Here is a 14,760-nt window from a genome sequence, read left to right as displayed (position 1 = left end):
CAAAAGGCTGTCATGCTGTTTGCAGGGACATGTATCACAGAGGTTTTTTTCCTTAAAGTATGTCACCATACCATTTGAACAAAGCACACTAGCAGCTAGATCTACTAATGACTGCTCCTGTTATTCGTAAAAAAAAATCCCCTTTGCATTAAATAGGACCAGGGGTAAATAACACATGCTAGCATGTGGTAAAAGGTAAGGAAAATGCAGTCGATATGCTGTCTTTGTTGGGACAACCAAAGCTGTTTCCATATTACATACAGGTACTCTGTCTGTCCCTAGTGGGCTCCAAATCTAAGTTTTCTGTACCAGGGGCAACAGAGGGTTAAGTAACTTCCCCAGAGTCACAAGGAGCCACAGTGGGAACCAAACTCAGTTTCTTCTTCATCTCAATCACTTCATAGAAGCCAGCTTTGTGGGTGTGCTGTCATGCTGGAGCACCCCAGGTATTGAACAAACTCCTTGACTGTCCAGGGAGAGGTAATTTAATTTCCATTGGGCTTAGCACCCCAATAATTTTGAAAAGTTGGTTTCTATGGCCCACTGCACTAACCATTAGGCTACTCTTAATCAAAAGATTGTTGTTCTAAATTATCTCTGCCAATTAGCAGAATCCCACTATACTTTGTGTAATAATAGTGTGTGGAAGTGATTACTGAGGTGACAGACCTATGAAGGCCATGTGAAGCCTTCCACTTCTCTTTAGTGATTAGGGGGAAATTCTATAAGTGGGTGCCTCCGTTTAAGTGCCCTGAGGCTCTACCAAAAGAGCCTGTTCTACAAGAGAACATAGATGCCTAGATGTTATAGAATAGGCACCTAACATTTAGGTGCCCACAGTTTCACCAGCCATAGAGGTGGTATAAGTGTGGGCATGAGCATTCTGTAAGTTGCCCTTGTATTTGGGTGGCCCGCCTGTACCCCATTCATGCTCCACCCCTGTGTATACCCCCTCCCCTTGCTAATACCCACTCTGTGTTAAGTGGGTATTTGTAGAATAGGCACCCTGCTTGCTTGAGGAGTGGCCTAGTGGTTAGGGTGGTGGACTTTGATCCTGAGGAACTGAGTTCAATTCCCACTTCAGGCACAGGCAGCTCCTTGTGACTCTGAGCAAGTCACTTAACTCTCTATTGCCCAATGTAAGCTGCATTGAGCCTACCATGAGTGGGAAAGCACAGGGTACAAATGTAACAAAACTTAGGTGGTATCTTTGCACATACACAGGTCTGTGCTGGTACTATAAACATTTGTGCACGTAATGAATCGCAGGCGCCTAAGGTTATAGAATTTTACAGGGCAATTCTATAAGGGTGCTTGTTTATTTATTTATTTGTTACATTTGTATCCCACATTTTCCCACCTATTTGCAGGCTCAATGTGGCTTACATAGTACCGTAAAGGCGACCGCCAATTCCGGTATGAACAAATACAAAGAGAAAGTTCATGTGTAACAAACCCTTTAGGGAATCATAGGGAAGAAGAGTTTAGTTATGTCCAGTACGAGCTTTGGTTTCGTTGTGTTGCAGGGTTCAGGCATTTAAGTTGGATTGGTAGTGTATGCCTTTTTGAACAGGTTAGTTTTTAGTGATTTCCGGAGGTTTAGGTGGTCATACGTTGTTTTCACGGCGTTTGGTAATGCGTTCCATAGTTGTGTGCTTATGTAGGAAAAGCTGGATGCATAAGTTGATTTGTATTTGAATCCTTTGCAGCTTGGGTAGTGGAGATTTAGGTATGTTTGTGTTGATCTTGTTGTGTTTCTGGTTGGCAGGTCTATGAAGTCTGTCATGTATGTTGGGGCTTCGCCGTAAATGATTTTATGAACCAGGGTGCAGATTTTGAAAGCAATATGTTCTTTGATTTGGAGCCAGTGCAGTTTTTCTCGGAGGGGTTTGGCGCTTTCGAATCGCGTTTTTCCAAATATATGCCTGGCTGCCGTGTTTTGTGCAGTTTGCAGTTTGTTAAGTTACTTACATCTTGTGTACTTAGGTGGCGAATATACAAGCAAGTGCACTACGTGTTAATGATGGGTAGAACGTAAGTGCGTTTGTGCTAACTACAAGGGGGTATACATTAGAGGCCAACGGAATGTTGGTTTTGGTTTCAGATTTGGCACTGAAACTGACCCGAGATTCTACTTTCGGTTTCTGCCCAAAATGCCTGTACATTTTTACAGGAAACTGAAACCATGACCCTGCCCCCCTCCCACCACCACCGCAAATCTGCCTCCTGAGCCAACCTAACCCTCCCCCCCCCCAAGACAGCCCATTCCTCCCTTCAGCTCATGCTATTTCAATCTCAAAATGGCAGCTGCAACCTCCCACCATGGCAGTCTTGTGAGGCTGCCACAGGAAGTTGCAGCTGCCATTTTTACAATGTAGCCAGTGGGGGCAGGAGCAACTCAGGATGCACCTGTGCCAAAAAGGCTATTAGATCATCAGGGCTTTTAGAAGGTAGGCCCAGGGAGGACCTATGGGTGGGGGGCAGCCCAGGGGGGATGGGTTTTCTGTCGGGGGGGAGGGAAGGTTGTTTTGGGGGGAGAGACATATTATGGCAGTGGTAGGGGAGCAGAGCCATGGTTTTGGTTTCGGCTTTGCTTCCAGCCAAAACTGAGCAGCAAATTTGGGCCACTAATTTGGTTTTGACCAGAACCAAAACGGCCTCTAGCATACTTGAGGGCAGGGCATAAGAGGGGCTTGGGCAAGTCTCCAATTTACACCTGTACCTTATAGAATACTTTATACCCACACTAGCCCACTCCTCAAGTCACTTCACTGGCTCCCTGTCCGCTTCCGCATACAGTTCAAACTTCTCTTACTGACCTTTAAATGCATCCATTCTGCAGCCCCCCATTACCTCTCCACTCTCATCTCTCCCTACATTCCTCCCTGTGAACTCTGCTCACTGGACAAATCTCTCTTGTCATCTCTCTTCTTCTCCACTGCTAACTCCAGACTTCGTTCCTTTTCCCTTGCGGCACCTTATGCCTGGAATAGACTTCCTGAGCCTGTACGTCTAGCTCCATCTCTACCTGTTTTCAAATCTATGCTGAAAACCCACCTTTTCACCACTGCTTTTGGATCCTAGCCACTACTCAATTGCCCTCCCCTTTTCCTTCTCACCCAGTACTTCCCTCACCCTTAATTGTTTTGTCTGTCTGTATTTTTAGATTGTAAGCTCTTTTGAGCAGGGACTGTCTCTCTGTGTCAGGTGTTTAGCGCTGCGTGCGTCTGGTAGCGCTATACAAATGCTAATAATAATAATATTCTATAATGGCATCTTGACACATAGATGTTGTTATAGAATTGGCACTCAGAGCATGGCATCAGTGTACCTACCTGAAGGCACCACGTTATAGAATTGTCCCCTTACCCTACTCATTCTATACACTTGTGTGCCCAACTTGACACTATGGTGATTATTTTAGAAGCGCCATTCTTGTTTTGGATATCTGAGAACTGGCATTTAGATGTCAATTTTGCAAGGACGTTCAAATCCCAATTTTAGAAAGGCAGGATATGAATGTCTATCACTGCAGTATGTCCATATGGCAAGGGGACGTGGTCTGGTGTGTTTGGGTGGGTCTAGGGAGGGCCCAAAATATGGACGTCCAACACCAATCACAGAAGGGGAAGGGATGTCCATCACGCCCATGTTTAAAAATATGGACGTCCATATTTAGACCTGGTGAATGTCACATCCAGGTACAGAAAGGTGCTCTGATTGAACAGCTGTCTCCTAGAGGGATCATGACACATCACCTCCTAAATCTCCCAATGATTCCTGTCCCTCTTCCTCTCCCCCCAAATATGAACCAGCAAGGGATAGCAGGCTCTATGACAGCTTCAAGTGTTATGGACATTCTTAACAAAGCCATATGCGGATCTGAGGAGTAGCCTAGTGGTTAGTGCAATGGACTAAGAACCAGGGGATCAACATTCAAATCCCGTTTCAGCTCTTTATTTTACTTTTTTAAAAATTATGAGCCCTCCAGGGACAGAAAAATAACTACTGTACCTGAATATATAAACCACCTGCAAGCCTTAAGGGTTCATTCATCTAATTAATTAATTATACAGAGAGAGAGAGAGAGATAAAAACTGAGGTGGAATTTGAACCTGGGTTCCTTGGTTCTCAATCCACTGCTCTATCCATTAGTCTACCCCTCTGCTCTGTTTGGATGTCTGTGTAGTCATTTCATAAGATGGATATGTTCCTATGCTGCCACACATATGGCCAGGTTCCTTTATTTCCCCAGTGCATAATTTGGATATTTCAGTTTGTAAAATGGATGTTCAAGCTCAATGTTTCCAACCCATGGACATCCATCTCAAACGTGTTTTAGTACATGTGAAATGGATGTCCATTTGTGACATATTGACTTGGACGTCCATATTCTGGGTTGGATGTCCCTTCTAAAATGCCGCTTTTTGCGTGCAAAGTTGCATGCCAAGTTATAGAATAAGGTTCAGTTACGCACATAACTTAATTGCATAATTAGAGGCCAACTGGCTTTAACAACCAATCATTGGCAGTAATTGGTGTGAATTGGCGCTAATGGTCCTAATTTTCAGTTAGGTGCATAACTCCCTTAGTCAGTGTTCTAGAGAATGTGTTTGCAATTTCTATAGGGGCCCTTTCACTAAGCCGCAGTAGGACTAATACGCAGGTAGCATGCGCTAAATCGACACTACTGCCAGGGTAGTACAGACTCCCTGCAGTGATTCTGAAGTTGGCGGGCGCTGTATCCCGTGGTAGAAATTAAGTTTATATTTTCTACTGTGGGGGACATTCCAGGCAGTAACTGACGGCGCGTCCACATTGCCGCTCACTGACTGATTACCGCACAAGTAGTGTGTGAGTCCTTACCACCAGGTAAATAGGTGGTGATAAGAGCTCAGCCAGTAAATAGCTGCGCGCTACTTTTCATATTAGCACACGGCCATTTACTGCCCCATTAAAAAAGCCCTTTTTACCCACTATGGTAAAAAATGGCCCAGCGTGTGCTCATTTCACAGGTCCAAACTAGCACAGGCCGTTTTCTTTTAATGCAGCTTAGTAAAAGGGCCCCATAGTGCACAACTGCAAGGAGGTGTGGACCTGGGAGGGGGCATGGACAGGTTGGGAGCATGCCTGGCACTTAGGTGCGTAACTGCAAGCATTGGATAACTGCCTGTGGTTAGGCGTGAGTATTTACACCAGCCATTGAGCTAGCACAAGGGCTCATGCTTAACGCTAGGTTTGTGCCTGCAGATGTATGCTAATATCCTATAACAGCATGTGCATCATCCTGGTGTTCTTCTTTAGTTGAGCTATAAGTACATAAGTAAATAAGTATTGACATACTAGGACAGACTGAACGTCCATCAAGCTGGCCAATCCAGGTCACAAGTACCCGGCAAGATCTCAAAACAGTACAATACATTTTATGCTGCTTATCCTAGAAATAAGCAGTGGATTTTCTCCAAGTCCATTTTAATAATAGTCTATGGACTTTTCCTTTAGAAAACCATCCAAACCTTTTTTAAACCCCGCTAAGCTAACTGCTTGTACTACATTCTCTAGCAATGAATTCCAGAGTTTAATTACATGTTGAGTGAAGAAATATTTTCATTTTAAATGTACTACTTTGTAGTTTCATTGCATGCCCCCTAGTCCTAGTATTTTCGGAAATTATTCCCTTAGTCTATATAAAACAAGTCGGAGGTGGGTTGTTCTGGACAGAGTTCATGTTTTGAAGGATACAGCTTGGGATATAAAGAGAATGTAGCTGAAGATATATGCCGATAGGACTTTTCTAGTCAGGGAGTAAGAAAACCTAAAGTAAACCTGTTCCCACTAAACCCTAATCTTCCAATTCTGGGGCTTGGAAGAGTCCCTCCAACTTTCATTTCTTACCTGTCTGACTTTTGCTTATCCACTCCGACCCTAGCTGAGATTATATTCAGACACCTTCTGACTTCATGTGCAACTTTCTTACATTAATTCCCTTATTTTCCAACTCCTATTACTGTGTCTTATCGATCTATGTGTTCCATCATTTGCTTGCACTCTATGCTGTCTATTAAATGTTTTATGTATTATGTTGATATTGTAGGTAGCAAACTATGCCATAACCCGGTGGAGGTGGTGGAGATGAAAACTGTATCTGAATTTAAGAAAGCTTGGGACAAGTACATAGGATCTGTAAGGGAGTGAAAGGGAGAGTAGATGGCATGGATGAGCAGACTGGATAGGCCATATGGTCTTTATCTGCCTTCATTTTTCTCTGTTTCTATGAATATTTTTACTGCTGTGACTGTCTATTGCCTATGTTTGACGTATTCTTGCAGTACACCGCCTTGATTGAATTTCTTCAAAAAGGCAATAAATAAATCCTAATGATAAATAAATTAATTTAATGATAACCATTTGCTGCCTCTACTGCTTTTCCTTCCAGCAGCATTTCAGGATCTCACAGTACTGGATCAAAAACAGAATGAATGTTCACAGCTAAAGACATTTGTTGCAGAATAATTTTCCAAAGTATTTTTAGGCCATGTTAGACAGCGTTCGATCAAAAATGTATTTTACAGGTGTTAAAACACAATGACTAATTTGGGGGAAAATGAAATCAGTCCTAGAATTAGGATGTCCTTGGCAAACTTAATTAAACAATTAAAGAGTAGAATTTTAATCTGAGTACAGGAGCTAATTACTGGTGCATTACTAACCCCCCCTCACCCTTATTGCTGTCCTCACCCCCAGAAAACAGCTGGCTTCCTGATACACTATAAAATCATTTGCAGTTCAAAAGGATGATTGTACTTGGCTTCTGCTACATTTTCCTTATGACAGCAATATCACGGAAGCTTTTAGCAATGGCTTTAACACTGTCTAAAAATGTAAACAAGAAAATAAATGAAGGAATAGAGGGAAAAGAGACATGATGAGAGAAGGAACTTGAAATCCTAAGGAGCATGACAGTGTGGTCTGTAGCACAGCAGCGCTAGGAAATAATGTTTTCTCCTTTATTTGAGCACAGGGGGAAAAGGGGGGTGACAGACAGCCTTACAAAGACCAAGTGCATGAGTGTAATAGAGAAAGGTGAGACCCACCACTCGTTTCAATTCCTTCTGTAATGGAAAATATTAAGGACCTGTTCACTGGCTTTTATTCATGCCAGTGGTCTCATTGGACAAGTGTTTTTCTCTTTCTTACCTGCTCCTGCTCTAGGTCCCTGTGTCCCTGGATCAATCCAGTCAGAAATAAGGGAAAGACCCAAAGGGGCCCAAATTTTTCCCCCATCATGAGGATGGGTTTGGGGAGGTGGGTAAAACACCCCTGCTTGGCTTTGATGAACGATCAATGCTCTCCTGAGGCTCTGGAGTCTCGTCTCTGTCCTCTCTCACTCTACCACCCTTTCAGCACAACCACAGGATATAAAGGGCCGGCTCTGAATCCCAGCCAACAGGAACGGGCAGAGATTCCAGAATTGCCATTAACCCCACAGGCACTGGATTGCAGTAGTTATTTGTACCTGCTTAGGAGCAGATTCACATATGTGTAGAAATAATGTTTACTATGGGGGCATCTTCAAATACAAATATTAATCTTTGCTTTTTTCATGAAATATTTTTCATCAGGTACTGTTAATTCTATAACATAGACACTAACATGTAAATGTTTACTATGCATGTAGATAATTAGAATGATGGCATTTATGTGTGAAATTGTGCATATACACACATAAATGGCAAAATTCCACCTAAACACTATTTTAAACATACATACGTGCATAAATTATACAGTGTGCATTTGCAAGGGGGTGGGTACACATGGGAACATAAAAGTAGCTATGCTGAGTCAGAGCAATGGTCCATCTAGCCCAGTATTCTGTTTTCCAAACAGTGGCCAAGTCAGGTCACAAGTACCTGGCAGAAACCCAAATTGTGGCAACATTCCATGTAGAACCCCAAAGAATAGCAAGATTCTGGAATCCTAAAGAGTGACAAGATTCCATGCAGAATCTCAAAGAGTAGCAACATTCCATACAACAAATCCCAGGGCAAGCAGTTGCTTCCAATGTCTGTCTCAATAGCAGACTATGGACTTTTCCTCCAGGAATTTGTCCAAACCTTTTTTAAACCCAGATACGCTAACCGCCGTTACCACATCCTCCTGCAAAGAGTTCCAGAGCTTAATTATTCGTTGAGTGAAAAAATATTTCCTCCTATTTGTTTTAAAAGTATTTCCATGTAGCTTCCTCGAGTGTCCCCTAGTCTTTGTACTTTAAAAATCGATTTACTTCTACTTGTTCTACATCACTTAGGATTTTGTAGACCTCAATCATATCTCCCCTCATCCATCTCTTTTCTGAGCTGAAGAGCCCTAACTTCTTTAGCCTTTCCTCATACGAGAGGAGTTCCACCCCTTTTATCATTTTGGTCGCTCTCATTCATGCGTATAACTTTTACTGGTGTAAGTGTTCCTGCCTAACTGTTAAATGTGTAAATACCCAGTTACACTAGTAGTCTATAAAGGAAAGTAGGGCTCACCTTCCTTTATAGATTAGGCTCCTACCAGGTACCCAGTTATAGAATTACCCTCATTGCATTTTCATTATCTCTCACTCACTCTCTGTGATACTATGCAGCACATATAAGTACATAAGTACATAAGTAGTGCCATACTGGGAAAGACCAAAGGTCCATCTAGCCCAGCATCCTGTCACCGACAGTGGCCAATCCAGGTCAAGGGCACCTGGCACGCTCCCCAAACGTAAAAACATTCCAGACAAGTTATACCTAAAAATGCGGAATTTTTCCAAGTCCATTTAATAGCGGTCTATGGACTTGTCCTTTAGGAATCTATCTAACCCCTTTTTAAACTCCGTCAAGCTAACCGCCCGTACCACGTTCTCCGGCAACGAATTCCAGAGTCTAATTACACGTTGGGTGAAGAAAACTTTTCTCCGATTCGTTTTAAATTTACCACACTGTAGCTTCAACTCATGCCCTCTAGTCCTAGTATTTTTGGATAGCGTGAACAGTCGCTTCACATCCACCCGATCCATTCCACTCATTATTTTATACACTTCTATCATATCTCCCCTCAGCCGTCTCTTCTCCAAGCTGAAAAGCCCTAGCCTTCTCAGCCTCTCTTCATAGGAAAGTCGTCCCATCCCCACTATCATTTTCGTCGCCCTTCGCTGTACCTTTTCCAATTCTACTATATCTTTTTTGAGATACGGAGACCAGTACTGAACACAATACTCCAGGTGCGGTCGCACCATGGAGCGATACAACGGCATTATAACATCCGCACACCTGGACTCCATACCCTTCCTAATAACACCCAACATTCTATTCGCTTTCCTAGCCGCAGCAGCACACTGAGCAGAAGGTTTCAGCGTATCATCGACGACGACACCCAGATCCCTTTCTTGATCCGTAACTCCTAACGCGGAACCTTGCAAGACGTAGCTATAATTCGGGTTCCTCTTACCCACATGCATCACTTTGCACTTGTCAACATTGAACTTCATCTGCCACTTGCACGCCCATTCTCCCAGTCTCGCAAGGTCCTCCTGTAATCGTTCACATTCCTCCTGCGACTTGACGACCCTGAATAATTTTGTGTCATCGGCGAATTTAATTACCTCACTAGTTATTCCCATCTCTAGGTCATTTATAAATACATTAAAAAGCAACGGACCCAGCACAGACCCCTGCGGGACCCCACTAACTACCCTCCTCCACTGAGAATACTGGCCACGCAATCCTACTCTCTGCTTCCTATCTTTCAACCAGTTCTTAATCCATAATAATACCCTACCTCCGATTCCATGACTCTGCAATTTCTTCAGGAGTCTTTCGTGCGGCACTTTGTCAAACGCCTTCTGAAAATCCAGATATACAATATCAACCGGCTCCCCATTGTCCACATGTTTGCTTACCCCCTCAAAAAAATGCATTAGATTGGTGAGGCATTAGATTGGTGCCATGATATTAGATGCCCTAGGCAAACTTTCAGCCTTGTGCCCCCCCACCCCACAATTATCCTTCTTTTCTCTAATCCCCCCACCAAGATTTTCTTAATTAAACAAAACAACCATTCCAGAATAATCTTGTAGAAATGTATAGATGGACATAATTTCTAAATGTTAAATTTTGTTTTGTATGGGCATACATAATGAAGGTCATTTTCAAAAGACATTTATAGGGTAAACGGCTAGTTATCTAGGCAAAAGGCTATTTAAAATTTGCTTACTTTTCCTGCAGGCAAAAGTATGTACTGATGGTTCCTTGAGTTAGTGTGATGTCAGATCCTAAGATTTCACTTTGACTGCAACTGCTTTTTGCAGCCTCCAGATGCTGACACCCTAGGCAACTGCCTAGTTTGCATGACAGCTAAGCCAACCCTGAAGCGTAGCCTGAAGTTCAGAGTACTTGCAGAAAAGATATTTCTGTACTGATCTTTTCTGAGTCCTGCCCTCCATGTATCCTTTCTAGAGCTGCAGGTTGAAAACCAAAAGTGTTAGTAGCACTTCTGAGAACAAATACTACAAACAGAAAATAAATCCAATCCAATGCAGTCAGTATCCTTAAATTGTGCCATCTCCTCCAAATCAGGGTTCAAAATGGATCCTAGATAACAAAGAAAAACAACCATCAACAGAGAACAATTATATGGCCACACCCCCTTTGGAGTTGCAGGCTATGAAATGTAGGCATGCAAGTTATACAAAAAGATGTAGGGTAGATCCACACAACTCCTAATTACTGCCAATTAAATGTTTGTTAATACCAATTATTGATTGTTTGCACCAATTACTTTGTGCATGGATCTATGATCCGCATTTAAAATTGAGCGCCTAACTTTGGGTGACCTCTACAGAATCTGGGGGAAAATGTTCGTACCATCCTTACATGTATGATGCACTATCTGTAGCTGTGAGACTTTCAAGCACAGGTGACTATGATCAGAAATGGTAGTTGGCCAAGACGATGGCCAATGGATCATTTGTCAAAGGTCCTTTTTTTTGTTTTTATTGTTTATAGCCCTCCTTTATCCAAGGTGGGTAACAAAACAGCATACACAATCAAAACATAATCACCAGACAACTAACAAACATAAATGCAGCGAGGAGGTAGAATCAGTGAGGCACAGACAAATTGTGGCAGGTCAAAAATTTGCCTTAACAGGTGACATTTTAGCATCGATTTAAAAGATGCTACATTATGTTGTGACTTCATACTAAGGGCAACTCGTTTCACTCTGAGGGACTGGCTACAGAAAACATGCCAGTTCTTGTAATATTCAGTCGCAAATGTTCTATTTGTTCTGAAGAGGGCAATCTTCTTTCTGTCGTAGCTCCCATGTGTGTTCCACTTTGTCGGCATTCTTCTTTCTTCATTATGAAATTCTCTGCCTCTATCCATTAGGCCGCACCATCCTTGCTACTCTTCTGGCTTCAGAGCTCCTCTGACTTGTTAAAGTCAGTGCTGGCAGAGGAGTGGAGACCAGCAACCCCACAGCTGTTGCTGTGAAGCTGGACCCTTATCCATCTTTATCCATCTGTGAAAAACAATCAGATACAATCCTCTGTTTCCTATTAGGTGACCAAATTATGGAATTCACTTCCACTTAAGATTAGATCTGTTTTGCTGTCAGTTAAAAACTTTTTTTTTTTTTTAGATCTTATAAGACTTAATTGATTTATATTAGGCCTGAAAAACTCTAAGAATTGTGAAATCTCAGAAATGACAGTTAAACTCTTATTGTAAATCCACAAAGAGCTAATTATTTTGTTATTCACAGTATAAAAGTACCTTATATTACTATGAGTATTAGTAAGCAAAGGTTAGATAAAGTAGATTAGTTGCCACGTTAGTCAGCTTTAAAGGTAGTACATCAAAATAAACCAAAACAAATAAAAGGAACATAAAGTAATACTTTTTTTTTATTGGACCAACTATATATATTGTTTGACGAGATTTTGACGGCAAAACCTTCTTCTTCAGGTCAGGAATGATCAAAAGATGACAGTATCTAAATGCATATACATAAGTACATAAGTAATGCCACACTGGGAAAAGACCAAGGGTCCATCGAGCCCAGCATCCTGTCCACGACAGCGGCCAATCCAGGCCAAGGGCACCTGGCAAGCTTCCCAAACGTACAAACATTCTATACATGTTATTCCTGGAATTGTGGATTTTTCCCAAGTCCGTTTAGTAGTGGTTTATGGACTTGTCCTTTAGATAACCGTCTAACCCCTTTTTAAACTCTGCCAAAGCTAACCGCCTTCACCACGTTCTCCGGCAACGAATTCCAGAGTTTAATTACGCGTTGGGTGAAGAAAGAATTTCTCCGATTTGTTTTAAATTTACTACACTGTAGTTTCATCGCATGCCCCCTAGTCCTAGTATTTTTGGAAAGCGTGAACAGACACTTCACATCCACCTGTTCCACTCCACTCATTATTTTATATACCTCTATCATGTCTCCCCTCAGCCGTCTCTTCTCCAAGCTGAAAAGCCCTAGCCTCCTTAGTCTTTCTTCATAGGGAAGTTGTCCCATCCCCGCTATCATTTTAGTCGCCCTTCGCTGCACCTTTTCCAGTTCCACTATATCTTTCTTGAGATGTGGCGACCAGAATTGAACACAATACTCAAGGGACACAAAACATTCCAATGACAGTCTCAAGAGAAAGGTGGGGGGGGGGGGAGTGAGAAACAGGAAGAAATGGATGAGTGATCAGGTGACAAAGCAGAATAATCGTATGATTTATAATAGGATAGGAAACCTAGATCTTGTTAAGTCCTGTCATGTGGTATCAAAATATTTCATCATCTTAACTTCAAAGGTCTTATGTTACTGGATTGTTTTAAAGTTACCTCTTAGTATTCTGACCATAAGGTTATTGATGCAGTGTCCAGATCCTGAAAAGTGAAGGTTAGAAGTGGCTGAAAAGGACTAATAGAAAATAAAGATGTCATTACTTTCACAAAGGAATAACCTAGGTGAAGCAGTTGATTTCAAGACCATTTCAATACCACAGATCATCAAGAGGATGGCACACTGAGAGCTTTAACTTCTTGGGCCTGGAATGTGAGCCCTTGGGCTGTCACCGGGCTCACAACTCAGAGGTCAAAGGGGCCCTGACTGATGGGAGATGGTATCCACCGGATGAAGGCTGGGAGCAGGACACTGAGCGGGACTGAAGTCTTGGGGTGGTTAATAGCTGAATATTAGCTGACCCTGTTCCATCTCCACCCCTGGACCACCCACAACATAGCCAGTTTTGACTTAGGCAGTTAGGGGGAGATTCAGCAGATCTATCTGGTTAAGTACTGCTGAATAACAGCGGATAGCTCCGCACAGGCAATTTACGCAGGCAGGGGCCTGATAGTGATGGAGAGGAAGGGTTGTAATAAATTCATTATATAAAGTATCAAGTTTCAAGTTTATTTCAGGATTTACTATCCCGCCCAACAGAAAATATGTCAACGTGGCTTAAGTTTAAGAATAAAGAAAAGGAAGAAAATAGCAAGGCACGAAAAGAAGAGGAGGAGTAGAATACAATTTCAGATAGGATAGAAGAGGGGGAACAGGAAAGGAGGGCCGAGACTGGTCCGATGGCTCCAACAGGCTTCATCTCCATGGATAGCCCCAGCAAAATTAAGAGTACGCATCAGAAAAGAGAGATGTTTTTAGATCAATTTTAAAGTTTTGGAGGGAGTCTGTAGTCAAAGGGACTGGAGTAGCTTGTTCCAATGTTCAGGACCCTAAACTGAAAAAATTGCCTTCCTGGTGTGTTGATGGATTATCTTTCAAAAAGATGGTATTGTCAGTAAATTTTGAAAAGATGAGCGTAATGTTCTTGTATTTGAATATGGGATTAACATACGAGAAAGATCAGTGGTTCCCCAGACAGACGGATTTTAAAGACCAAGAGTAAAATCTTATAGATGATACTATGGGGCAGAGGAAGCCAGTGGGCCACTTGCAATAGTGGAGTAACGTGATCGAATGTCTTTTTACAATTTGTAGGCACCCGATATCAGATGTTTTAAGACCTTTATAGAGAGAATTGCAATAGTCAAGTTTGCTGATGACAAAAGAGTGGATGAATATATTTAGTGCAGGTGGGTCAATGAAAAGATGAATCGAGCGGATTTGTCATATTCTGTAGTAACATTGTCAAATTACAGTAGAAATATGCGGTTGAAAGGAAAGCAAATCATTTAAGATCACGCCTAAAAGTTTCGTGCTGGATGATTGTGGAATTGTAGTTGGGCCAAGAAGGATTTTTATTATAAAACACTTAGATTTTTTTTAATCAGAAGCAGTATCTCAATATTTAACAATAATTAATAGGACATGAGAAAGAAGAAAGTTCTTGAATGATGATGTCACTTTGGATGAGTTTGTGAGTTAAGAAAGGAGATTTTCTTCCCCAACATCAGAGCTTTGCAAGTCTATCATGTATAAAGGGTCATTGTTTTGATATTCTGCCTTTCTATGGTTTACATTTATTATATACAGGTACTTTCTCTGTCCCTAGTGGGCTCACAATCTAAGTTTTGCACCCGAGGCAATGGAGGGTTAAGTGATTTGCCCAAAGTTACAAGGAGCTGCATTGATAAAATTTGTGTTTTATCATTTGCCGATAATAGTGTGCCCTTTTTTAACAAAGGGTGCATTATTTGCAAGGAGCCTGCCCATTGTGTATGCACAAACTATAAGACATGAAGAAATCACTGTGCCTGTGCACAA

The 14,760-nt window shown here is 42.0% G+C and overlaps 1 protein-coding gene across 2 annotated transcripts in view; it reads right to left on the bottom strand.

Annotated features, from left to right (window-relative positions):
- GPX3 (glutathione peroxidase 3) overlaps positions 1 to 7,401 on the bottom strand; it is a 43,364-nt gene extending 35,963 nt beyond the window's left edge. The window contains exon 1 of one of the 2 annotated variants that reach the window (XM_030211412.1): positions 7,198 to 7,401. In XM_030211412.1, coding sequence (XP_030067272.1) covers positions 7,198 to 7,287 — 90 coding nt within the window. In that variant the 5' untranslated portion in view covers positions 7,288 to 7,401. The remainder of the gene's footprint in view (positions 1 to 7,197) is intronic. The other variant, XM_030211413.1, reaches the window with a different exon arrangement.
- Positions 7,402 to 14,760: the final 7,359 nt, after the last annotated feature.

The sequence above is a fragment of the Microcaecilia unicolor genome, chromosome 8, assembly GCF_901765095.1.
Source record: "Microcaecilia unicolor chromosome 8, aMicUni1.1, whole genome shotgun sequence".
Taxonomy (NCBI): domain Eukaryota; kingdom Metazoa; phylum Chordata; class Amphibia; order Gymnophiona; family Siphonopidae; genus Microcaecilia; species Microcaecilia unicolor.
This window is presented reverse-complemented; position numbering and strand designations above follow the sequence as displayed.